Source organism: Corythoichthys intestinalis, chromosome 19, assembly GCF_030265065.1.
Source record: "Corythoichthys intestinalis isolate RoL2023-P3 chromosome 19, ASM3026506v1, whole genome shotgun sequence".
Lineage (NCBI taxonomy): Eukaryota > Metazoa > Chordata > Actinopteri > Syngnathiformes > Syngnathidae > Corythoichthys > Corythoichthys intestinalis.
In genome coordinates this window covers 18,465,200-18,492,872 of record NC_080413.1, presented here as the reverse complement: position 1 = coordinate 18,492,872, position 27,673 = coordinate 18,465,200, and the positions used below count along the sequence as shown (strand labels likewise).

At 40.3% G+C, this 27,673-nt stretch overlaps 1 protein-coding gene across 10 annotated transcripts in view; it reads left to right on the top strand.

The window, feature by feature from the left end:
• Nucleotides 1-27,673, top strand: part of syne1a (spectrin repeat containing, nuclear envelope 1a) — a 273,050-nt gene that overhangs the window by 181,696 nt on the left and 63,681 nt on the right. For 8 of the 10 annotated variants that reach the window (XM_057822040.1, XM_057822039.1, XM_057822038.1 and 5 more), the window contains 21 exons: nt 1,501-1,623; nt 1,696-1,878; nt 4,118-4,261; nt 8,413-8,622; nt 12,432-12,572; nt 14,874-14,987; nt 15,058-15,408; nt 15,495-15,668; nt 18,270-18,461; nt 18,783-18,914; nt 20,218-20,318; nt 20,400-20,553; nt 20,632-20,760; nt 20,835-21,008; nt 22,339-22,554; nt 22,663-22,764; nt 24,021-24,140; nt 24,215-24,415; nt 24,490-24,663; nt 24,731-24,862; nt 24,962-25,158. In XM_057822040.1, the coding sequence (XP_057678023.1) occupies nt 1,501-1,623; nt 1,696-1,878; nt 4,118-4,261; nt 8,413-8,622; nt 12,432-12,572; nt 14,874-14,987; nt 15,058-15,408; nt 15,495-15,668; nt 18,270-18,461; nt 18,783-18,914; nt 20,218-20,318; nt 20,400-20,553; nt 20,632-20,760; nt 20,835-21,008; nt 22,339-22,554; nt 22,663-22,764; nt 24,021-24,140; nt 24,215-24,415; nt 24,490-24,663; nt 24,731-24,862; nt 24,962-25,158 (3,464 nt within the window). The remainder of the gene's footprint in view (nt 1-1,500; nt 1,624-1,695; nt 1,879-4,117; nt 4,262-8,412; nt 8,623-12,431; nt 12,573-14,873; nt 14,988-15,057; nt 15,409-15,494; nt 15,669-18,269; nt 18,462-18,782; nt 18,915-20,217; nt 20,319-20,399; nt 20,554-20,631; nt 20,761-20,834; nt 21,009-22,338; nt 22,555-22,662; nt 22,765-24,020; nt 24,141-24,214; nt 24,416-24,489; nt 24,664-24,730; nt 24,863-24,961; nt 25,159-27,673) is intronic. The other 2 variants (XM_057822043.1, XM_057822044.1) reach the window with 1 other exon arrangement.

Below are 27,673 nucleotides of genomic sequence, written 5' to 3'. Positions count from 1 at the left end.
TGGCCGTCCAAGATAGTTTACCCTAAGAGCAGACCGCAAGATGCTGAAAGAAGTCTCCAAAAACCCTAAAATGTCAACACGGAACCTACAGCAGGCTCTTGTTCCTGTTGATGTGAAAGTGCATGCCTCTACAATCACAAAGAGACTTCACAAGTTTAACCTTCTCTGGAGGTGTGCAAGGAGGAAACCTTTGCTGTCCAAGAAGAACATGAAGGCCATACTGAAGTCTGCCAGACTGAATGTAGGCAAAGACCAGGACTTCTGGAATAATGTTCTTTGGACAGATGAATCTGAAATTGAATTATTTGAACAGCAGAACAGAGGACATGTTTGGCGTGAACCCAATACAGCATTCCAGGAAAAATAACTCATACCAACTGTGAAGCATGGCGGGGGAAGTGTCATGGTTTGGGGATGCTTCGCTGTAGCAGGACCTGGCCAGCTCACCATCATAGAATCCACCATGAATTCTATCGTGTGTCCGAGGGTGCTTGAGGAACATGTGAGATCATCTGTGAAAAAATTAAAGCCGAAGCGAAACTGGACCCTGCAACATGACAATGACCCAAAACCTACTAGTAAATCCACCAAGGACTGGCTGAAAAGGAAGAAATGGAGAGTCCTGGCATGGCCGAGTCAAAGCCCAGATCTTAATCCAATTGAGATGCTGTGGGGTAACTTAAAATGGGCTGTACATGGAAGAAACCCCTCAAATATCTCACAGCTGAAAGTATTCTGCGTTGAGGAGTGGAGCAAACTTTCTTCAAACATATGTCAAGGACTGGTAGATGGCTACAAAAAGCATCTCACTGAAGTTATTTCAGCCAAAGGGGGTAACACTAGCCATTAGGTGGTAGGGTGTCCTTTTTCCTCAGTTAGAATATTCATTTTTGTTGCTATATTTGGTTTAATGAGTAAAACAATGTTAATTTTTGTTATGTTATAATGTTTTGTTAATTTTTTTTCTTTTCCAGAGATAAAGAAAAACAAGATCAGACGTTGATAGGTCAACATTTCTTAATAAAGAACTGAATATTTCATGGGGTGTCTTAATTTTTTCACTTGACTGTATATCACTTTTGAATTTGATAAAAAAAAAATGCTTTATTATTCAATTCCAAAGGTTTCGGTGTAAGCACATGTGAAACTTGTGGGGTTCAGTACCTTCAGCAAGGTTAAGAACCACTGGCTCAGTGTATTGCTTCTTTCCCTGATGTGTGATGTGATCACTCCAGAATAAGGTCAATGTGGACACATCAGACTACATGATCCCTTTTCCATTTTCCCCTTTTTATGATCTGTAGCAAACAGAAGCCTCCCTCCCCCTTTGGACTCACTGATAAGTGGTGATTGTAACAAGGTCGCGCAGCTGTTACAGGTTAAAGCTTTTGACCTCTGTGGAACACCGGTTTTACACATATAGGTTATGTCTTCCAAAAATTACATGAAAAAATGCTTTTTTTTCCCGGCATCTCAATAAATCTATAAATGTTTCCTCAGGACGTGTTGCGTCTGGAGGCCGAGGTGAAGGGTCTCCACGCCGCTGTGGACAGAATCCATGTCAGCCTGGCGTCCCCTGATCTTAACAGGCTCAGTCTGAGGGAGCAACTCACACAGAGACAAGTAATGACGACACGCAACAAAATATCGGATGTCAATTACAGTTTAAATAGGTATCCGGCTCCTCTTCCTCAGCGTTTGTTGGCAGAAATGGACAGCTTCAAGCGTCAGGTGGCGGCTGTGCAGCAGTGTCAGAGCGCTCTACGACTTCCGGAGGAGGTGGTTGCCGGTCTGGCTGTCTGCCGCACCGCACAGAGCCTGCAGCAGGAAACCAGCCAGCTGCAGCACACCACCATCCAGCAGTGCAACATACTACAGGTAAAGGGCATTCATTCTATTAAACTTTTCAAAATTACTTCCATTAGGTGTCCTTGTTTAGAAATATTACACCAAATTACTACATACACTAACACATCATAATTCCAATATTTTTTTAACAGTAATTTTGATTGCGCTAACAAAAAGCACTGAAAATACAGGTTCCATTAGGACTATTTCATACATATCAATAACAACCTTGGCTCTCTTGAAAAGTTTTATATGAATTCAAGTGATTATTATTATTAGGCTGTTGCGTCCAAAGTAATACGTGGTGTCCCAGCAGTCTTTCTCAAGATATCTTGCTTCTCGTTTGAGACCTTTCAGACTGGTATTATCCTCCAATCCTCTGCTTCTGGGCTGATTTACCTTTAAGCTCATTGTGGTGAAGATTAGTTATCTAGAGGAAGGGTCCTTGAGGAACGTGGAGGACAAACAACTCAAGCATCAATTGAAAATGATTAAAAAGGGAATGAAACGATGGATATGTCTGTGTTCTTTGAGAATTAATTTTCTAATGGAAAATAGGCGCCTATCCTCAAAGGTGGGAAAAGTGAAATAGGAGTGCTGATGTACAGTGGGGCAAATAAGTATTTAGTCAACCACTAATTGTGCAAGTTCTCCCACTCGAAAATATTAGAGATGCCTGTAATTGTCAACATGGGTAAACCTCAACCATGAGAGACAGAATGTGGGGAAAAAAACCCAGAAAATCACATTGTTTGATTTTTAAAGAATTTATTTGCAAATCATGGTAAATGGAAAATAAGTATTTGGTCAATACCAAAAGTTCATCTCAAAACTTTTTTATGTGCCCTTTGTTGGCAATAACTGAGGCCAAACGTTTTCTGTAACTCTTCACAACCTTGTCACACACTGTTGCTGGTATTTTGGCCCATTCCTCCATGCAGATCTCCTCTAGAGCAGTGATGTTTTGGGGCTGTTGTACGGCAACACGGTCTTTCAACTCCCTCCACAGATTCTCTATGGGGTTGAGATCTGGAGACTGGCTAGGCCACTCCAGGACCTTGAAATGCTTCTTACGAAGCCACTCCTTTGTTGCCCTGGCTCTGTGTTTGGGATCATTGTCATGCTGAAAGACTCAGCCACGTCTCATCTTCAATGCCCTTGCTGATGGAAGGAGATTTTCACTCAAAATCACTCGATACTTGGCCCCATTCATTCTTTCCTTTACACAGATCAGTCGTCCTGGTCCCTTTGCAAAAAACAGCCCCAAAGCTTGATGTTTCCAACCCCATGCTTCACAGTGGGTATGGTGTTCTACGGATGCAATTCAGTATTCTTTCTCCTCCAAATACAAGAGCCTGTGTTTGTACCAAAAAGTTCTATTTTGCTTTCATCTGACCATAACACATTCTCCCAGTCCTCTTCTGGATCATCCAAATGCTCTCTAGTGAACTGCAGACGGGCCTGGACGTGTACTTTCTTCAGCAGGGGGACACGTCTGGCAGTGCAGGATTTGTGTCCCTGGTGGCGCATTGTGTTACTGATTGTAGCCTTTGCTACTGTGGTCCCAGCTCTCTGTAGGTCATTCACAAGGTCCCCCCGTGTGGTTCTGGGATTTTTGCTCACTTTTCTTGTTATCATTTTGACGCCACGGAGTGAGATCTAGCATGGAGCCCCAGACTGAGGGAGATTATCAGTGGTCTTGTATGTCTTCCATTTTCTAATAATTGCTCCCACAGTTGATTTCTTTACACCAAGCGTTTTACCTATTACACATCAGTCTTCCCAGCCCGGTACAGGTTTACAGTTTTGTCTCTGGTGTCCTTCGACAGCTCTTTGGTCTTGGCCATAGTGGAGTTTGGAGTGTGACTGACTGAGGTTGTGGACAGGTGTCTTTTATACCGATAATGAGTTAGAACAGGTGCCATTAATACAGGGAACGAGTGGAGCCTCGTTAGACCTCGTTAGAAGAAGTTAGACCTCTTTGATAGCCAGAAATCTTGCTTGGTTGTAGGTGACCAAATACTTATTTTTCACTCTAATTTGCTATTAAATTATTTAAAAATCAAACAATGTGATTTTCTGTTTTTTTTTCCCACATTCTGTTTCTCATGGTTGAGCCTTACCCATGTTGACAATTACAGGCCTCTCTAATCTTTTCATGTAGGAGAATTTGCACAATTGGTGGTTGACTAAATACTTATTTGCCCCACTGTACGTAAGCCAACATATGAAAAAAAAAATAATTAAAAAAAAAACTTGTCTTCTTCAGGAGGCAGTGGTGCAGTATGAGCAGTATGAACTGGAGGTCAAGAACCTACAGAGGTTAATAGAAGAAGCCCACCGTATCATTCAGGACCGGCCTGTCTGCACAAGCAACATTAAAGAACTGCAGGCACAAATACACCACCACGAGGTGAGTTTATAACTTTGCATCATGTTAGCAGTAACACATGTTTTGAGAGAAAACCCACACAAGCAGGAAGAAAAAGCTTGCAAATTCAAACAAATAAGAAATATGGTTGTGGTGTTATCAAATCAGAGCAGTAACAAAAAGAGGGGAAACAGGAAGGGGGTTTCCTGTACTATTCGATCATTATTTGGTTACAGGAAATGCACTGCGAATGTATGTACTACTACTCAGATTTGAATCTTTACAAAGACATTATGAAGACTTTTTAGTAATATGGTGGCTGACTGGTTAGAACATCAGTCATGCTTTAGCTGAAAATGTAATCAAATATATATACTGGACTGTCTCAGAAAATTAGAATACACAATATTCTAATTTTCTGAGACAGTCCTGTACATTAATCCACCATTTAAAGCAGGGGTGTCCAAACTTTTTGCAAAGGGGACCAGATTTGGCGTGGTAAAAATGTGGGGGGCCGACCTTGGCTGACGTCCTTCACATAGAACAATATACAGGACTGTCTCAGAAAATTAGAATATTGTGTATTCTAATTTTCTGAGACAGTCCAGTATATATATATGTGTATATATACATACAAGCTTGTACACTGTTGGACTCCTTGTATGCATTTGTGGGGGGAAAAAATTTAAAATAAGCATTATGTTTTCACTTAAATACTCGTGAATGTTAAAACAACAATCCATTGTTCGTCACTTTTAAAAATAAAAGCAAAAATCAAAGTGCAAACATAACAAAGAGATAAAACTAGTTAACTCAGAGGCCAAAAGAACCTGTTCTACTTTTTTTCTGCACATGGTGCAAGTTGGATCATTGCAAGCAATCACAATCACACAACTAGTAAACAAATGTGTACCTACTTAAACTGCTGGCAGAAAGGTGAAAACAAATCACTCCCACTGTTCATAGCTGAGAAATTACCCTACACTAGACAGGAATTTTCAGTGCAAAGGCAGAGAGCAGGGACAGGTTTGTTCACATCTCAACTATAAGATGTCGCCATTGTGCTTTTAATAACATCACTAGATACAGTTAAAACAACAAGAAAAGCCTAGCAAAAGAAAACACAATTCAACTACTGGAACTACAATATTTTCAATGAAACAAATAGTGGCATACAGCAATACCATAAAACTGATGAAATAAATGGCTTCAGATTCATTCATTATAGGCCTGAGCAATACTGGAAATATATTTTCAAAACCAAAGCCGCTAGTGATCTAAAACCAAAACAGGCACCTCTCTTAGGCATATATGATTCTCAATGAGCAGCGACATCAAAAAAATTCAGTCGTTCCCTAATAAATCTCGATAATTTTTTAAAACAATTTTAACAAAACTTAAAATGGCTATAAAACTCAAATTTTACGCTAGATGCACAAAAATGCAGAGATAATTACCTATATTTTCAGGATCAATAGCAATATTTAACATAACATCTGTAAGTTTTTGCCCAAAATAACAACTTAAATTTTTTTTTTTTGATTTAGTGCAAATTTTCAACAGCGAATAAATCCCTGAATTTTCACATCAGAAACATAACACTTGAGAAAAGCATGCAGAATCATCTTAATTTTACTCAACAAAAGCAAAATTTTGCATTTTTCTGTATACAATCACAACTTATTTAGGTTGAATGCCGATGTTACTGTTGCCTCAGCACAGAGGCACGTCTTGCCCGCTATCTGGCCCTAGTTGTTTTTAGATTGAAATGTTACATAAAATAAAACATGTAAAAGGCAGGTTTTTGTATGGACTCAGCAATGTCTAAATTACTACTTTTTTGACAAAAAACGGGCAGTTGGCCGAAAATTACCTGATCATTTGAATGTAAACTTGCGCCACTGTGTATGGATACAACATGGCGGCCATCACAAAACAAAGAGCTTTTTAAGTTGAAAATTCTTGTAAATAAATGCGTACATCACGCTATTTCTGTAGATATGAACATACAACAGTCTAAATTCTTGATCCAAAGCAAAAAAACGGGCAGTCATTCATTTTACGTAAATATTTCGAACTGAAGTTACGCTAATTTTTTCCAAGCATTTTTTTCACAACGGTTCAAAGTGCATGCAAGGGGCTATTTTATATAATAATTAACTTGAATCCTCGACCAAATTACTCTTGAGACACTCCTTCCTGCTTGAATGCAGTAAAACATTCGTCCTTTTTCCACCTAAATCCGGCTTTTGAATGCAGCGTGTTTGAGTATATCACAGTGAAAGCCAAATGCTCTGCCTGGGTCGGCCCCCAACGGGAAGGTGTGGCGCAATGTTTGGAGCTGTCTTGTCAACTGATAGTGAAGTCTAGGGCTGCAGCTATCGATTATTTTAGTCGTCGATTAATCGATGAACTAGTTAGTTCGAATAATCGAATAATCGGATTAGGAACATGAAAAATTAAAATACCCGAGCTGAGCCTGAAACAGTAAAAAAATAAAAAAATAAAAAATAAAGATTTATGTACAACAAAAGAACAATTGCCTAACTTACACAGCAAAAGTCTGCTAGCTTAAATGCTATAAAACGCTCTTAACAAATGGTTCAGACACATATTCCCACAGAAAATGGCTAAATATACCTATAAACTAAATTACCAATGCATTAAAAAACATTAGTGCAAACAAAAACTTAGCTTATGTTGGTCTTAACATGGAGCAGCTGGATTCAGCCATGTGAAATGAGGCAGACTAGAGGGCAGTGGAGCCGCCCAAATCAATAAACCTCAATGCAAACACTTTCAAAATAAACCATTACAGCACCACTTTAACTAAACGAATAGTTGAGGCAGCAAAATTTAATTAGAATCTTTTTTTCTAATCGAATACTCGAGTTAATCGATTAATCGTTGCAGCACTAGTGAAGTCTATGCTCTAGTCATACTGTACTTTATCAGAATATGGCTCATGCATTGATCTGCAAAAATTGGCAACTTCCGGTTTAACCACAATCATTGGTTCCTGATTCTTGAGTTTGTACTTTTACAATAAACATTTCAAGCGTTCTTGTTCTAAACACCTAAAAAGGAAACATTTCCACCAATATAAACACACTTTCAAGCATATGTAAGCATGCCTCAGCCCCCCACTCATCAGAACTGCCAAGCAGTCAGTTGCCAATGATTAAATTCAGTGAGAATACAATAAGACTCTATTGACTCCCATTGAGATTAAATTGATGTTTTCATATGCTGTCTATTCGAATTAAAGTACTGAAAAAAGAAATGTCGCATGCCATTATGAAGCTGGCCCGCACATATTTTGACTTTATCTGATGATGCTGACTCATTTGTTGATGGTTGGATTCAACTGCGGTATTCGAGGCCAACTTTGTACACTTGGATAATGATGCGGCAGTTTGAACCCATACCGCAGGGACTCGGGGAAAACTGATTCCTGGAAGCGTGTGATTATATTTGATGTTATTTTCAGCTTTTTGCTTGCTTCGCTTTCTTGCAATCTCCGAGCTCTCCATCACGGCAGCTCACTGATGCCTGCGGTTGGCCTCTTAAGCCGAGCGCCTCGCCTCTACCGCTGGCCTAGTTAGTCACGTGACCTGATTATATGTGCGTTGACCATCTGCGGCGCTCGGGGTCGAGGAGGCGGAGTAGAGAAGAAGGAGGGGTTGGCCGCCATTCATTCTCATACCGCAGTTGAAACCTGACACCATCTTTGTCACTCCTCCAAACACTCCCTCTTATTTCGTCTGCTCCCTTTTGTTAGAAGGAATCCGCCCTGAGGATTGGCGGAGGAGGAAGCAAGGAGGCGGCAAGCGCTGACATCACTTCCTGTTTTTCCTTGCACTTTTTTTTATGAAGAGTCTGAGGAATTTTGAACTCAATCTCTCTCTCTCTCTCAACCAAACATCCTCCCTGTTTGCTCGACCGCCGCTCTGAGTCATATAACAGTTCTCGCCTCTGATTGGCTCAGAGATACAGAGGAGAGAGAGAAAAGCAAGGCTGCTCTTTTTCTATGCAACCACTTCGAAAAGCCAGAGGTTGGGAAGGGAGGAGAATGTTTAGATTGCTTCTCAGTCGGCATGCGAGTTTTGCCGTGTTAACCGGGAACTAGCGATCCACCCTCTCCTGACCTCGGGGTGGGTGGCTTCTCTATTCCGGTGGCTATGTTGTGACAGGAACTGGCCCAGAAGATCCGCGGCTACCAGGAGCAGATCGCTTCGCTCCACTCCAAGTGCAAGATGCTGACGGTGAAGGCCAAGCACGCCACCATGCTGCTTACGGTCAGCGAGGCGGATGGCCTTTCGGACGAACTCAGCGACGACGACATGCCCGGCACCGGAGGAGCCGGCGACAAGGAGCTTCCTGCGCACCCCTCTGTCGTCATGGTGAGTGGCCGAGCCCCCGCATGCATCTCGGGTGACTGCATGTGTGAGTGATGACATCCTCTACGATAGAACAATCATTTAAAAGTGGTTACTTCTTGTAAAGTAAGCTATAACTGCAATACAAAAGTATTAACACTGTTACCCTTTGTTTCATAGAATCCTCAATTGTATCTTGGATAAGATTGCTTTTCAAAACGACAAATACAGCATATGACATTCACTCATGCTCCTAAACCTAATTTGAAAAAGAAAAGTAGTTTTACCTGACCTTAACATGAAAGATACGAAACTGATAAAAAACAAAACATATTTTTCATGTATTTTATCCAACAATTGTCAATAGAGAATCCATCTTTATCTATACTTTGGTCAAGTTTTTTTTTAAGTAATTATATCGTAATCAAAGTGTAATAGATGTGGCTAATCTTTTTCCTGATTACCAATGGGATAGCCTATGAGCTGTCAAAATAAACATTTTTTACACAATTAAATTTTACTTTCTTATGCAAAGTGATAAAATAATAAATAGTTAATTGTACAGGTCTGTGCATGTTATTTTTTTAGTTGTAAAGGGAACCTCAGACTTAAAGACTTGTGGTCTCTAATAAGCCACAATTGGTCTCTTTTACTAAAATATGTTATTAGAAACACATAAAATATTGCCATTGACTTGAAAATTTATAATATTTAGTAGGGCTGTCAAAATTATCGCGTTAACGGGCGGTAATTAATTATTTTTAAGTAATCACGTTCAAATATTTGACGCAATTAACGCCCATGCCCCGCTCAAACAGATTAAAATGACAGCACAGTGTCATCATGGCCACTTGTTACTGGTGTTTTTTGTCTTCCTCTGCTGGCGCTTTGGTGCGACTAATTTTATGGGTTTAAGCACCATGAGAATTGTGTAATTATTGACATCAACAATGGCGAGCTACTAGTTTATTTTTTGATTGAAAATTTTACAAATTTTATTAAAACGAAAACATGGAGAGGTTTTAATATAAAATTTCTATAACTTGTACTAACATTTATCTTTTTAGAACTACAAGTCTTTCTATCCATGGATCGCTTAAACAGAATGTTAATAATGTTAATGCCATCTTGTTGATTTATTGTTATAATAAACAAATACAGTACTTATGTACAGTATGTTGAATGTATATATCCGTCTTGTGTCTTATCTTTCCATTCCTACAATAATTTCCAGAAAAATATGGCATATTTTAGAGATGGTTAGAATTGCGATTAATTATGATTAATTAATTTTTAAGCTGTGATTAACTTGTTTGTTTTGATCTACGGAGAGCGCCATGTTTTATGTTTGCAATGGACGTTCGGGGTGAAGACGTAGATTGTCACTGTCACTAGACCAACACTACCGGTGTTCTGCAATTCCTTTTACGCGGCGAGATGTCCAACACATGTGCACATTGGTTAAAAGTGGTGAGTACCGTAATTTTCGGACGATAAGCCGCTACTTTTTTCCTTCATTTTGAATCCTGCGGCTTATAGTCCAGTGCGGCTAACTTGTTGATTTATTTGGGTTAATGGGTAACACTTGATTTGACAGCGGCGTCATAAGACAGTCATCCGGCAAATTATGTCACTAAGTCCATTTATTTCCAGCTCGGATCTTTTATATCCATTCAAAAGTGAGATAATTTGCCGAATAACACTAAATGACATCTGTTATAAGGATTGATTAATGCTCATGACAGTGTGATGTCATCATTATGACTGTCTAACGACAGTCTTGTGGCGCTACTGTCAAATAATGTGTTCCCAAATACAATAACTACCAACTAATGAAACAACTGGAACAGTAACTGAAGAAATAATTGGCACAGAACATGAATTTTGATTGTTATTTACATCTGTAGCGCTGCTATGCATGCTAGGAGGCATGTGGGGCAACAGCAATGTTGACGTTGACAGCAGGTGGCAGCAGAGGTTGGCTGTCTAAATGAAGCGTCTTGAAGCAATGAAGCTTTGCGGCCAATTGGTTCAAAGCTTTACGGTGGTTCATTTTGTCTTATGAGAGTGAGGACAGCTGCGACTTATCGATGAACAAATGTAGCGGCTTATAGTGCAAAAATTACGGTACTTACCATTCGTGTTTTTATTTATTCTTTTATTACCTTTTTATTGTCTCAAAATACTTTTTGCATGTGTTTCCCTATCATACTTTTAAGCATTGTGTTTTCTTATGGTAGCTCAAAAGCAGATTGTTGATCTGTTGACAACATTTGTCACGTAACGTATTTAAACCACCCTTATTTGATATTACTACGTTTAAGTATTTTCTTAAGGCATCCTTGGCATGTTCTGTCTGTATGCATGTAAACAAAACAAGCTGAAAGCACATGTGTCAAATTCGCCTCTTGTAGGACCTTTCGCCGGTGTAGCACATTTTGGCAGAACACCGGTTTTGTCATACTCTTGTCTCGTCTCAACGCGTCTTTCCTGTTGAGTTTGCTTTTGCTTTCGTTTTGTGAAATATCGACAGTGCTGTCATGCTCATTAATGTTCCCCTCTGGTGCAAATTGAAAGGGTTGAACAGATGACGCTTTTATGTCGCTAGAACCATATTCTGAAAGCCCAGCAGGGTAAACCAGTGACGTCACCGCCCTGCGACGTCAACAACGGCGACCTACTAGTTGAACTAATTTTCCAAATTGTTTAAAAACGAAAACATGAAGAGGGGTTTTAATATCAAATTATTTTAATTCATAATAACATTTATCTTTTAAGAATTACAAGTCTTTCTATCCGTGGATCCCTTTAACTTACTTCCCACCTAAAGGTTATAAATTATCTTAATAATATATTTATAAATTTGAGAATCACATTGTTTTTCAAATTTTTCTTTTACACACATAAAATATACTGAATCTCATATTTAAGAATATATTTAAATTTTATTGCTTTGACTTTATTGCTCCATTTGCACGTGCGTGTGTGCGCACGTGCACATTTTTGTCTGTTTCATTCATTCGCCTGCTGTGTTTGCACATCTCCTGCTACCGTGCACGACCCACATTCCGTGGCCTTGTCACTGCTGTCTGCAATGCATTGTGCCAGGAAACAAGATATCACAGCACGTTTTTTTGTGTGTAAGCAAGCGGCACGCCAGCATGATAGTCTAGTCGTCAGGATCATCGACTTTGTTGACTTAGCCGCCGCGCAGCTGAGAGCAAATTTTTGCATGCCGGTGTCCTGCATTGCACCACATTGCATCATAAAACCCGGGAAAGCGTCCCGCGTATTTTTAACAAAGACTTTAGCCAAGTTGTGAAGTGCCAGAAAACAGTGCAGTTAGGCCTTGGCTCACGTTTCAGCTGTGTTTCTCTACTCATGCATGCATGCAGGCTGGCTTTTAGACAACTGGGACAATTCTAGAACAGCTGATGCCACTCATACTCTCTCTAGACATGGTATGCTTTGGTGGTCAGTACATTCAATGTTAAAAAATGCTGTGTTTTTCTTGTTTATCGCCGTTATAAACACTGAAATGCCGTTTTAGAGGACATTTGATAGTTAGAAACACATTATTGACTACAATTGCTCACAGCAATCTAATGAGATGGATTTTGTTAGTTTTTTGTTTGACTTGATTGCTCCCCTCGCAATTATTAAACAACCCGCCGGCAACCTGCTCAACCTGCCCTTCCACTTTGATTTTAAAGCCTATTCTCACTCTTCCCTTCTTTTTTCTGTTGTCTCACTATTTCATTTGGCTTTGTTCCTTTCCTATATGTCCCACTTTTCCCCCCTTCCGCCTGCTTCTTTTGGTGCGGTATGGTCAGATGACAGCAGGCCGCTGCCACACACTCCTCTCCCCTGTGACCGAGGAGTCGGGGGAGGAGGGCACCAACAGCGAGGTCTCCTCTCCCCCTACCTGCCGCTCCCCCTCCCCTGGGGCTAACGCTGACGCTCCTCTTAACCAGGTACTGCCAACCCGTACCCTGAAACCCCGCCGTGCTCACCCGCTAACCCTGCTAGCGCTTCACGTCATCACCCTCCATTTAATTTATTCTGATTATTCACACCAATTTACGTATTGAATATCTACCCTATACATGGCTATGACGCCCATTGACATTGATAGACGTCCTGCTATCAACTGCTGCTGACCCGCCCCCATTCAAAATGGATTGGACCTCAAATGCGTTAAGGGGTGCATTTAAGATATATTTACCACGAGCCATACTTGGTGACTACTGTATACAGTGGGGCAAATAAGTATTTAGTCAACCACTAATTGTGCAAGTTCTCCCACTTGAAAATATTAGAGAGGCCTGTAATTGTCAACATGGGTAAACCTCAACCATAAGAGACAGAATTTGGGGGGGGGGGGGAAACAGAAAATCACATTGTTTGATTTTTAAAGAATCAAACCGCAAATCATGGTGGAAAATAGGTATTTGGTCAATACCAAAAGTTCATCTCAATACTTTGTTATGTACCCTTTGTTGGCAATAACAGAGGCCAAGCGTTTTCTGTAACTCTTCACAAGCTTTTCACACATTGTTGCTGGTATTTTGGCCCATTCCTCCATGCAGATCTCCTCTAGAGCAGTGATGTTTTGGGGCTGCCGTTGGACTTTCAACTCCCTCCACAGATTTTCTATGGGGTTGAGATCTGGAGACTGGCTAGGCCCCTCCAGGAACTTGAAATGCTTCTTACGAAGCCACTCCTTTGTTGCCCTGGCTGTGTGTTTGGGATCATTGTCATGCTGAAAGACCCAGCCACGTCTCATCTTCAATGCCCTTACTGATGGAAGGAGATTTTCACTCAAAATCTCTCGATACATGGCCCCATTACTTCTTTCCTTTACACAGATCAGTCGTCCTGGTCCCTTTGCAGAAAAACAGCCCCAAAGCATGATGTTTCCACCCCTATGCTTCACAGTGGGTATGGTGTTCTTCGGATGCAATTCAGTATTCTTTTTCCTCCAAACACGAGAACCTGTGTTTCTACCAACAAGTTCTATTTTGGTTTCATCTGACCATAACACATTCTCCCACTCCTCTTCTGAATCATCCATATGCTCTCTAGCGAACCGCAGGCGGGCCTGTATGTGTACTTTCTTCAACAGGGGGACACGTTTGGCAGTGTAGGATTTGAGTCCCTGGCAGCGCATTGTGTTGATAGTAGCCTTTGTTACTGTGGTCCCAGCTCTCTGTAGGTCATTCACTAGGTCCCTTTGCGTGGTTCTGGGATTTTTGCTCACCGTTCTTGTTATCATTTTGACACCACGGGGTGAGATCTTGCGTGGAGCCCCAGATCGAGGGAGATTATCAGTGGTCTTGTATGGCTTCCATTTTCTAATAATTGCTCCCACAGTTGATTTCTTTACACCAAGCGTTTAACGTATTGCAGATTCAGTCTTCCCAGCCTGGTGCAGGTATACAATTTTGTTTCTGGTGTCCCTCGACAGCTGTTTGGTCTTGGCCGTAGTGGAGTTTGGAGTGTGACTGACTGAGATTGTGGACAGGTGTCTTTTATACCGATAATGAGTTAAAACAGGTGGCATTAATACAGGTAACGAGTGGAGCCTCGCTAGACCTCGTAAGAAGAAGTTAGACCTCTTTGACAGCCAGAAATCTTGCTTGTTTGTAGGTGACTAAATACTTATTTTCCACTGTAATTCGGAAATAAATACTTTAAAAATCAAACAATGCAATTTTCTTTTTTTTTTTCACATTCTGTCTCTCATGTTTGAGGTTTACCCATGTTGACAATTACAGGCCTCTCTAATCTTTTCAAGTAGGAGAACTTGCACAATTGGTGGTTGACTAAATACTTATTTGCCCCACTGTATAAATAAATACCTTAAATAAAAAGTTATATAACAGTGTATATATAACGGCAGTTTATTGCGAATTTGAGCATTTTATGGTTTTCCTGTTTTGTTTTGGTTTTATTTTATAGAGTATAATTCTGGTAACCATAGCTGCCAGTATTGTTCCATAAATTCAACATCTCTTTTACAGTGTAAATAAATACTGGGTTTTCGGAAATTCTTTTGAGTTGTATCTTTCAAAGTAGCTTCATAAGACTTTGGTCAGATGCTCGATTGAAAACAACATCAGTTGTCATAGATCACATTTGCTCGTGCTGACACTAAAGTGACTTCATATTGGTTAATATGTACACTCTATAATATCCAAGTCTCTCCTGTGATTGGTTTTAAATCTATTCCTTTCATTTAATAATTTTGCACACACCCATGTTCCGTACCACAGGGTCGCAGTGGTCTGACTCGAGCCGCCCTCCAGGAGCTCTACGACCCTTCTATGGAGACCAGCACCGCCAACCTGGATGACCTTCAGAGATCATGGGAAACACTCAAGAATGTGGTACGTTTTAAGCCAGCCACTTTGAACAGCAATCACACTCAGTCATCGTCATCCTTTCGTCGTGCCCTAGATAAGCGAGAAGCAGAAGAGTCTGTACGAAGCCCTGGAGCGACAGCAACACTACCAAGAATCCCTGCAGTCCATTTCCACCAAGATGGAGTCCATAGAGGCAGCGCTCGGCGAAAGCCTGGAGCCTAGCAAGAGCCCTGAGAGCCAGATGGCGTCACATCAGGCCTTGATGGACGAGATTCTGATGCTGCAAGATGAGATTGGCGAGCTGCGGACGTGCTTCTCGGAGGAGCTGACGGACGGTGATGGCGAACCCGCCGACCAGCTGGCCCTGCAGTCCACCCTCACCGTGCTGGGAGAGAGAATGGCCACCATCAGGATGAAGGCCTCTGGAAAACGGCAGCTGTTAGAGGTGAGATTTTCTGATCTCACACATTTTAACAAATGAATGGACTTAAATACAGCTGCAAATGTGAAACCTTTAACGGGGTTATCCAGGAAAAACTCAGCGAGCAACTGGAGGAACAGCGTCAGGAACAGGCGCTTCAGCGGTACCACAGCGAGGCCGAAGAGCTGGACCACTGGCTGCTCAGCACCCGCGCCACCCTCAGCTCGGCGCTTCACCTCCAAAATGAAGACCTTGACATGGAGGAGCAGCTCATCGACTGCCAGGTGAACAGTCCCTTTCTTTCTTTGCTGTTCTTTTATACTACAGTGGGGTAAATAAGTATTTAGTCAACCAGTAATTGTGCAAGTTCTCCACTTGAAAGTATTAGGGAGGCCTGTAATTGTCAACATGGGTTAACCTCAACCATGAGAGAAATGATGTGGGGGGAAAAAACTGAAAATAACATTGTTTGATTTTTAAAGAATTTATTTGCAAATCATGGTGGAAAATAAGTATTTGGTCTATACCAAAAGTTCATTTCAATACTTTGTTATGTACTCTTTGTTGGCAATAACGGAGGCCAAACGTTTTCTGTAACTCTTCACAAGCTTTTCACACACTGACGCTGGTATTTTGGCCCATTCCTCCATGCAGATCTCCTCTAGAGCAGTGATGTTTTGGGGCTGTCGTTGGGCAACACGGACTTTGTTGATTTACAGTTGTCTTCTCTGCTATAATAATAACCAACGCAGCCCCGTGTTCAATACAAAACCTTCCTACCACAACAAAACAAGTAGGAACTAATATTCACATAGGAACTACATTTATACAACATAAAATATACAACATAAAATATACAATATAAATGAATACTACATCACATTTGTAAAATACAAACACATAATAAAATAAATAATAGCCCATTTAAATAAAATACACTGAAATGAGCTAAAACACCTGTAATAAAATAATAATAATACACAGATCCTGTTTACACAATTAATTAATTTCTGTGTGGCGCTTTAACTTGAGAAAATCAACCAATAAAGCTTTTGAAAACCGTTCATAAGAAAAAAATCATTGAGGCATTTCATTTGTAAAATAAATGTTAAAATCTTTGTCATTGGGATTGCTTTTCTGTTTAGCACAAGACTTCTTTTTTCTTCTTTCTTCAGAAAGAAAGCTGACCAATACGCGGGGTCTGAAAGGCAAATTGTTGTTGGATTATTATCTTTAAATACATGCTACTTTTTGAGCAGGATTCTAGCTTTGTATAGGCTACTGTTCCTGTTGTTGAAAGCACAAAAGTGTGTAATAAACAACTAGCACACTTATATTTTGCATTTTGTTTTCTTACTGTACCAAAAATGAACCGAGCCGTGACCTCAAAACCGAGGTACGTACCGAACCGAGATTGTTGTGTACCGTTACACCCCTAGTTTACATATTTAAATTTTCAGATATTAAGATTTGAATGAGGCAAAATAACATGCCTTTTCTCTCAAATATATTGTCATAATCATGTTTCACATGTACTGTAATTATTTTCTGTATATAAATTAATTTGATTTTGAAAAAGTCTTTTTTTTCAAACTTGAGTCTTGAAAAAGAGGGGTTCGTCTTATAATCAGGGCCGTCTTATATTCGGGCGAATAAACGGTAAACGGGCCAATAAACGGTAAATACTATGTTAAAATATCTACTTTAGAGTCTTACTTGGGGCTGTAACCGGAGTCAATTTCGGTTATTTTCTTTTATTAACATTATATTACCATAATTTTTGGACTATAAGCCGCTACTTTTTTCCCTCATTTTGAATCCTGCGGCTTATTTGTTGATTTATTTGGGTTCCGGGAGAACTGATTGCGAGAGTTGGTGGTGCAGACGTGAGCTTGTCAGGGTCAATCTTGCTCAGTCAGTTGCATGATGCACACATTGGGCTTCTTTGATAAGAAGGCGTCATGTATCTCTTATGCCCTATATTCTGCTTGTTTTCCTTAAACTATGATTTAAGTGCTATTTATTTTATATTGGGTGTGTTAGAGTAATACAAACAGTCAAACAGTAAATACGAGAAACGATACTATTCCCTGATTGATTATATTAAGTGTGTTAGAATAATGCAAACAGCTAGACGGTGCCTACGAGAAAAGGTCTATCTCCTCCAGTCCTATCCCTAAAACAGTTCCTAAACTCTAATCCTAACCCAAATACATATGTAAAAATCCCAATATTGCATCAAAGTGACACAATTTACTAAATGACACTCGATGACATATGGTATCACCCAAATGAAATCAGAGTAGTTCTATACTAGTATGTATGGTCGCACATACACAGCAAGTTCCTTTACTGCCCTTGCTCTTCCTTTTTCTATGGTAACATCACAACATGGGCTCATATTAGAGCTGCTAATATTAAGACGTCAACATAAACCCTATAATTAGCTAAGAACCACCTCTCTACAATAGGAACATGCACAACTGTGTTTGTGGTAGTCAGGGGAGGTTAAATAAGATGATTAGAAGATCACATATGGCTCCTGTCCACCCCCCTGTGTATATCCTTATCTCGTGGGGGGCAACCCTGGCTAGGACAATAGACTAATAACACAGACCAACATGTACCTTAAAACGAAGAGTTGAAATGAAATTTTTGTATCTGTTTGGCTGAATAGGAAAAATGACATTTTTCAGTTTGAATTATAATTGCGTCTTTTTGCGTTAAAGACCAATTCTGAAGCTCCTTGTATTTTCTCAGAGTGGCAGTAGAAAATGGAAACTGCTGAATAGAAACACTTTGTGTTGTGTAGGAATGTTACAATTGCAGCCAAGAGCCCTTAAATGACGCTCCAACACTAAGCCTTTGTTTTTTTTGCCGCGCAGAACATGTTGTTCGAGATCGAGCAGAAGGTGTCGTATTTGTCCGAGCTGTCGGTGCACAGTGAGAGCTTGCTCCTGGAGGGTCGAGCCGAAACAAAGGGAGAGGCCGAGCAGCTCACAGTCAAACTGCAATCCCTGAAGGACAGCTTGCTGGAGCTGCAGCAGATGCTGCAGGACAAGCAGGTGGACATACAGGTGAGCGGATGCTATGTTTGAAAGTTTTCTTTGAAGGTGCACATCTCCAGTTGTATTTCTATTCTGTAGTCGTATTTTTGAGTTGTTGAATCTGCTGAGTTAAGGGCTCTTGATACTCAGTGGGCCCAATTAACAGAGCAGGCCATTTGAGCCTCCGAGGCTGTAATCTCTCCATCCATTTTGCATGCTTAACCTTTTTCATTTTATTCATGAGAGATGACAATGCTCATTACTGTTTGCCTCATTAAGCCTCCTAGAAGTAATTCAAGTGCTACCACCTCCTAACGCTCCTGTCGGCTTGGGGGTTTTTTTTGCCCCCAGGGTTCCTTGCAAGAGCAGGATGACAGTGAGCCCGACTCATCGCTTTCACAGAGCCCCAACGTTCAAGATTGGCTCTCTCAGGCTCGATCGTCACGCACGCAGCAGCACCACGACAACCTGCTCAGACAGATGGTAAAGGGATTTGAGAATGTGTGTTTAAACTCGACCCGTGGCTAGCACAATCCTGGTTTCGCATGATTCTAAACATGACAATAAGCAAGCATCTAATTGACGCCCTTCTTCAGATTTTTTGTGTATAAACAAAAGCTTTGAAAAATGATAAGTTAACTCACAAATTAATTAACGCAGTTGAATATTTTAATCACAGGTTTTAATTCTGTTGTCCTTTTTTGATAAATTTTTGTATTAATATGGCAGTACATTTAAAACTGCGATTTCTGGAGAAATTACTATAGGGCTTTGCTGTGGTAGAAAAGACCCACCCAGTTGATTTGGAGACATTTGGGGGACACGTCCTGTTGATAACAGGTCACTTACTGTTGATTTGGGCACACAGGTTTTTTTGTTGCCATTGAAAATGAATGGGAAATTTGGACGTACATTGTCCTCAATGGCATCGACTTACATATGCGCCAATGGAATCCAAGTACATTGGCATCAGTAGAATCGACATACATGACCGTCAATGGCATGGACGTGCATAGCCCTCATTGGCATCTGTGTGCATGGGCGTCAATGCAGTGTAAATGCCAATGGAAATTAACGGGAAATTTGGACGTACATGGCCGTCAACGCTATGGACATGCATGGCTTTGAATGGCCTCGACTTACTTGGGCAGCAGTTTAATGTCAATGTGCTGTCATGCTAAATGGTCAAAAATCACAAGGACCTATTGTATGTTTTCCTGCCATTGAAAATAAATGGGAAATTTGGACGTACCTGGCTGTCAATAGCATCCCATTATAAATGAATGGGACATTTTTTGGCAAATTTTGGGGGAACCATAAGTATTTGGCAAATTCTGTATACAACTTTTATACCACTTAACATCCTGGACTTTTTTTTTAATGTCTAAATTATGCGATTTGGTCAAAAAAAGATTTTAAAAAATTTCAAAAAACACACGTTTACGGGCAAAAGGAAAATTTGTGGGGGCTCATTCAAGATATTATCTGTGTTGCGCGAAAATTCTGGTCATTTTGAAATTCGAATGGTGACGGTCGGTCAAACATGTTGGGCTGTGCAGCGCACCAAATAAACACCATTCAAAAAAAAAAAGGAGTTTTACTATCTGGGCTAAAGTTAGCTATAAACTACTTTTGAATATATTATTGGATTCTGTGCAATTAAGCGTGATTAACTATTTTATTTGTTGCTCACCCCCAGTCAAATCAAAAAATGATTGCTATAATCCACAAATATACAATGTACATTTTACACAGAATAAAATAATTTTATGATTTATGCTTATAGGAGCTGCAGCAGCATGTAGCAGAGCAGAAGAAGCTGCTTCAGTCAGTAGCCAGTGTTGGGGAAGACTTAATTCATCCACAGGTCACCACAAATGGGGATAGGTACTTTCTCACCTTTTCTTTTTTTTTCCAGTTTACTTGCATTTGCTAATTTAATTAATCTCGTTGTATTCTTTTGTTTAGCAGTGAGGGATCTCATCCCGTGGGAGTGTTGCTGGAAGCAGAAAGGTTTTCTCAAGGGGACCACTTGAGACATCGCTGGGAGAACCTCAATAAAGATCAGAGCACTAAGCTGCAGCTTTCTCTTAACACGCTGGAGCAGGACCAGTTTAGCCCAGTATGACCTCTTTACATTGCGGAAAAGTGAATTTCAATTTGATCAGAGAGGCAATTCTAATGCGAAATGTGTGTGCAGATCATCCACCGGTCCCGTCTGACCAGTCCCAGCATGGTGTTCCGGGGTGAGTCCAGCAACCAGGACTGTCGCTCTCCCACAGCTCTATTCGAAGCCTGCAGCCAAACTCTAGAAAGAATCACAGAAGAGGTAAAAACGATTACTCCTAACCCAATTTTCACTCTTTTCAGTCACTTTTATAAATCGCTTTGTTCCTCTTGCAGGCAGAGAGCGGCGACAAGAAGATGTCACTCTCTTCGCGTGGGGTGGCAGTCCAGCAGAACCTTTACGCTGCAGTGTCAGCCGCCTCAACCTGGTTGGACACTGCTGAGAATGAGATGCTCTCGGGGCCGGTGCTGCTCTCTGAAGACACTGAGACACAGCTCACACATCTTGAGGTGACGTGGAAGAAACGTGACTCACAAGAATACAGTCCCTGACAAGTCTTGTCGCTTATCCATTTTGTAGAAACAACTGCTAATAACCTGACTTTTAATTATTCAATTGGTTTCAGAAATGGCTCATATGAAAGCTAAGACCCTCCCAAATGATGTTGAATATACAAAAATATATTTGTTTCACTGAAAAAAAGATTTATCAATTAATGAAGACATAAAGGTCAAATTTTGGCAAGACAAAAGTTTTGTCGCCTACAGACAGTAGTGTGAAAATTGAACAAAAAATGTACTTCAAATACAAAAATATGTTACATAACATAAGATAATTAAGTAGTGGTGCTGTGAGATCCAAATTTAATATTTCTGTTTTCTGAGTAAATCCCGGCTCCATGCAGTCTCCAGTAGGTCTCCTGCAATATTTGCGGCGACTGTGGTGTAATTCAATGGAAGATTCATCTGAAAAATCCACCTTTTGCCACAAAACGGTGAAGTTTGGTGGTGGCAAAATCATGGTCTGGGGTTACATCCAGTATAGGGGTGTGCGACAGATCTGCAGGATGGAAGGCAACATAAATAGTCTGAAATATCAACAAATCTTAGCTGTCTGTTACATTCCTAACTATAAAAAGGGACAAATTCTGCAGCACGATGGTGCTCTGTCGCATAATTCAATCTCTACCTCAAAGTTCTTCAAGGCAAAGAAGATCAAGATCCTCCAGAACTGGCCAGCCAGGTCACCATACATGAACAGGATGAAAGAGGAAGCATGGAAGACGAAACCCAAGAATGTTGATGAACTCTGGGAGGCATGCAAGACTGCTTTATTTGATGTTCCTGATGACCTCATCAATAAATTATATGAATCCTTGCTGAATCGCATGAATGTTGTCCTTCAAGCCCATGGAATTCATACAAAATATTAAATTTGGATCTCACAGCACCACTACATAATTCGCTTATGTAACATATTTTTGTATTTGAAGTACATTTTTGTTCAATTTTCACACTACTTTCTGTAGGCGACAAAACTTTTGTCTTGCCAAAATGTGACCTTTATGACTTCATTAAATGATAAATCATTTTTCAGTGAAACAAATATATGTTTGTACATTCAACATCATTTGGGAGGGTCTTAGCTATCATATGAGCCATTTCTGAAACAAATTGAATAATTAAAAGTCAGGTTATTAGCAACTGTTTCTACAAAACGGATAAGCGACAAGACTTTTGTCTGGGACTGTAGTTGAAATGTGTTCAAATACTCAAATCTTATGCTTTATAACAACCTCATGAATAATTTAATAATTCTGTGCTGTTTTCTCCCATACAGAGCACCAATAAAGATTTGAAGTTGATGAGCAGAGAGGTAAACCAGTGCAGAGACCTGCTAGGTGGTGGGGCGGGCAGACTCTGCGGAGGGGAGGAGCGAGCCTTGATGGAGGACACCCTGGAAGGTCTGCAGGAGAGGATGGGCCTGCTGGACTCTACCCTTGAACAGCAATGTGACACCATGAGGGACAAACTTCAGGAGCACTTAAACTTCCAGGTAAAATTCTCTTTATTGAAACTCTTGATTCTGTTATCATTGTTTTTTTTTTATATGCACAGTAGCCTGTTGTGTTTTAACTTCAACACCGCTTGCTCTGTGTACCAGAATGAACTCAGAATGCTGTTCACGGCTTTGAGCGAGAGTAAGAATCTGCTGCTACAGAAGATGGCTGCAACAGCGGACCGGCCTGCAGCCAAGCAGATCGAGGTTTGAAAAAAACACTTTTATTCATGCGTCAAATGAAAGTAAATATCGTAGAATTGTTGGACACAACAACAACTATTCCTTTTTGCATCTGAAACCACATACTCACAAGCCACTACATTAGCTCTTGAATTGACAATAGAATATAGTGTTTATTATCGAGGTAGTTTTAATGATGTCAAAGTGCATAAAATCATCCGGAAAGGCAATATTTTATTTGTTTGGCTACAAAGAAGGACAAAATATTGGAAAAAGCTCTCAGTGCAATCTAGCCCAGTCCTGATATAACGACTCCATTCCACAAATTCAGTGATTAATTTATATTTCATGATAATGTCACAATATTAAAGCTGCAGATACTGATAACAGGAATGTGTGTGTGTGAACATTTTTTGGGGGCGAAGTGCACTCGCAAAAAAACTTGGCAAGTTATCGGGAACAAAAACGAAAACATATGTAGATATAGCCCTTTTTTTAAAAACTGTTTTTCACCAAATAGAAAATATGTAATAATCAATAAAATACAGAAAAATATTACAGTGATCCCTCGTTACTTCACACTTTAAACTTTGCGCCCTCAGTCCATGGCAGATTTTTTTTTTCAATTAAAAAAAAAAAAAAAAAAAATGCAGTATTTACATGGTCTCTCGCTCCTGACGCTTTTCTTGGTCAGGGAGTGCACTGGAGTTGCTTATTAAAGTTAACGATGATTGACAGACATTAAGGTTTGATCTTGCCAAAGGCGCTGGGAAGCGTCAGCTTCAAAGCGTCGCATGCATCAATCATCGTTTTACTTGTTAAAGAGATGCTGTGGCAACTCATTGTGTGTAAGTGAGCAGCTTGGGCAGATTTGAGTGGACTCACTCAATGAAACATTTAATAAAGACAAGCGTTTTTCTACTTTATTCTTGTTTAAAAATAATTCGGTGGGGCGGTAACATGTTTAAAACTCATAATCATACTTACTACAGTTGCGAAAAACGAGGGATCACTACGTATAAAATATATAATTGTTTATTTTCCAATTATGTTTATTTTGTCATTTACAATAAATCTATTGACCAATCATATTATGAAATGTATCAAGAGAAAAATCAGTGAAAATTAGATAAATTCGCTTTAATGAACCAATTTTAGTTTTTCAAATATTTTAGGACTCTTCTGTGCTGGTAAATGCTGGGTGGGCCTGTTGAAAGAGCAGGGGATTCCTGCTGTATATTGACATTAATGGATAATATTTGCAATGTCAATATTTGCAGACATTATCAGAGGTGGAGGACAGTCTGAGGGAATTTGAGCAGAGGGTAACCGAGCTGAAGACCAAAGCTGAAGGGCTCCAATCTGACCGTCTCTCCCATCAAGAACTCCTTAAACTACAAGTAACGCAAAAAACATGGAAAAAACAGACCAAATTCATTTTTTATGGCACTGTTAATGGGTGTTTGTTGCACAGGACACATATGAAGAGCTGCTACTGATGGTGGGCTCAAGACGTAGCGGCCTAAACCGGGCCCTTTCTCACAAGGCTCAGTACGAAGCGGCACTCAGAGATCTCACGGATCTGGTTGACACGGCTCAGGACAAGATGGCCGCTGACCAAAAAATGACTGTTTCCTCGGTTGTTGAGGTCCATATGTTACTAGACAAACACAAAGTAAGTTGTCTTGAAAAGCAGTAGCACTTAGTTTAACTGCCATGTTGATAATATTTCACGTTTTTCCTCTTCAGGAGTTCTTCCAGAGTCTTGAATGCCACATGATCCTCACTCAGACCTTCTACAGCAAAGTTTCTAGTTTGGTGACACCGCGAGAAAGTCAGGCCCTAGAAGAGGCCATGTCTTTAGCACACAGTGTCCTCAAACAGGCCCACAGGAGGGGGGTGGAACTGGAGGGTATTCTAGAGGTGAGAAGAAGCAACCGTACCCCAAAAACAACCACTAAGAAGGTATTGATGAGCTTGTGTCTGTCAGTCATGGAGCAGGCTTGTGGAAGACTACCAGGCTCTGTGTAGACAGCTTGAGTCTGTCGAGTGCAGCATCCCCACTGTGGGCCTTGTGGAAGAGACTGAGGAGAGACTTTGTGAGAGGATCAGTCTCTACCAGGTAAGGCAGCCAAACCAATGGGATGAAAATCTGGGATAACACGTATTAGCATATGAAGTTCGTCTCTCAGCATGACACTCATGTTCTCCTCGATTTTAGCGTCTGAAGGCGAGTCTAACCGAACATCAGCCCCAACTGTATCAGGTCCTTGAAGAGGGCAAAAGGCTCCTTCTATCTGTCAGCTGTTCGGACTTGGAACACCAGCTGACCCAGCTAGGAGAACACTGGCTTTCGTCAACCACCAAAGTCAACAAGGAGCTACACCGCTTCGACTCCACACTCAAACACTGGAGCAGGTCAGACTTGAATGGGGGAATTACATTTCATACTTTGTTTGTGTGTGTGATTTTTATGGTGTGAGAGCCCTATTTGAATGCAAAGGATTGTATATATATATATATATATATTAGGGCTGTCAAACGATTAAAATTTTTAATCGAGTTAATTACAGCTTAAAAATTAATTAATCGTAATTAATCGCAATTAATCGCAATTCAAACCACCATAAAATATGCCATATTTTTCTGTAAATTATATATATTCTGTAAAATAAATTGTTGGCATGGAAAGATAAGACACAAGATGGATATATACAGTGGGGAGAACAAGTATTTGATACACTGCCTATGGGAAAATCCATTGGCAGTGTATCAAATACTTGTTCTCCCCACTGTACATTCAACATACGGTACATAAGGACTGTAGTGGGCATTTCACTCTACTGTCATTTAAATCTGTCTATGCTGTCCTCACTCCAAAGCGTCTACTTTTTCCAAAGCTAGACAGCTAGTGAACGACGCCTTAATAATTAGACTTCTTCCTTTTTCATCTGATTTATTAATAAAATAGCCTCAAACCATTGTCCTCTTTAGACCGTCATAAAACTACAAAAAAAAAAGTACACAAGCCTTGCATTAGCAACAACGTTAGCTTAGCACGCTATACAGGTTCACTAAACATAAACAAAAAGCGTCTCATACAAAAAATAGAACATTTCGCTTACTAACATAATATGTACATTCTTTACAACAACCATACTTACAGACAAATCTTGTCCAAGGATCATATAAGCACAACATTACAACATAGGCGTCAGCCCGAGACGTCGTGCAGCCATATGAACTGGCAAGAAAAAATTAAACCATGTCGCAAAGCGACCACAAGAGTTCGCTGTTGTGCTGCAGCACAAAAAGCCTTGCTGTAAAACTTACCAAAAGGCAGAATACTGTCTGAGCGGGACATGTGCGTTAATTGCGTCAAATATTTTAACGTCATTAATTTAAAAAATTAATTACCGCGCGTTAACGCGATAATTTTCACAGCCCTAATATATATATATATATATATATATATATATATATATATATATATATATATATATATATATATATATATTCATGGCAAATGAGAATTGGCCAATTTGGAGGCCTGAACATGCTCAAAAACACACCAAAACATGCACATACTGTACATGCGGCTTTGCGTAAATTTTGTTAATTTTGCAATTTTGCGAAAAAATGTAATGAAATGGCTCAGTGGCGTACCCCTTGAAATTTTATAAAAGGCCTCTCTTATTAGGTTTTTTTAACATGGAGCGATGAAATTTGGGGATAAGTTGTGCAGAACTGCTTCAAAATTTCTTTTGCTCCCAAGTCCAAACAGGAAAATCAGGTATTTTGGATCGAATGTGAAAGTTTTATCAATTTACAGGGTGCACGTTTGAGACCTTGGCTTCTAGGGAGTTAGTTGGACCTGCCTTAAAATTGGTGTGACTGTTCATGAGACACATGAGAGATGAGATCTTAAGTTATCAAAATGGTGAGTTTTTATTCATGTGCCTGACCTGGGCGGGGTACCAAAGTTGGCCATTTTTTTTGGCAACACACCAAATTCAGTAAAGGACTAACTCTTTGATACAAGGTGCAATCTTTTTCATATCTGGCATGTATGAGAGGTATCCCGGCCTGAACAAGACTGCATTGAAATACTACCCATTAGGCCAGGTGCCCCCTAGTGGGAACAGGAAACACCTTTTTTTTTTTTTACTAGACAGGCTCCTCCTCCAAGGGAAAAATATCAATTGACCTCAAACCTGTCTCAGGGGAGCCTTAAGACATGTGTTCAGGTGCCTGATGAAAAATATTGAGGTTTCGTTAAAGCGGAGGGGTCCAAACAGGAACGTGAAAAAGACCGTTGCCATTTTGTCTCAACCCAAATTTGAAATTTGAACATTCATAACTTGGCAGACATACAACATATCTGCGCCAAACTTCCCGTGCTTGGTGAGAGTCGTACCCTGAAGGGTCCTGTAGGGGTCATTTGCATCAACTCTACAGCGTCAACTAGTGGCAACAGAAGGGTCACTCATTTTACTGATACATGTCCAGTTCTTTTCAGATTGGTCATTGTAGTTTCAAGACCTTTTGTAATATTACACTTTAAGGTCCATTTCCATATGTCGGTTGCCGTGACGACCCTTTGTACCCCATTAAAAGGAAGTTCATTTTTTTCAGGGACTTAGGCAGTTTATAGAGTCATGGAATTTGGCACACTTGGCCGAATTAGCCCAATTAGAAGAATAATTTTGGTTTTGAATAAGGGCGTGGCTGCACAGCTCAGTAGCGCCTCTTTTTTTTGTAGCACTCTCTCCAACAGGGTTTTTTCTCCTAGTTGTGTGAATGTATTTCTAATCCCCAAAAAACAGACAAGTTTTGAGCATGTTAGGTTCTCATGAGATGACGAGAGGGGGACGATCTGTCACCACCCAGACCTGCGTGCCGACCGAGTTGCGCCAAATTGCGAGGTCCTGCT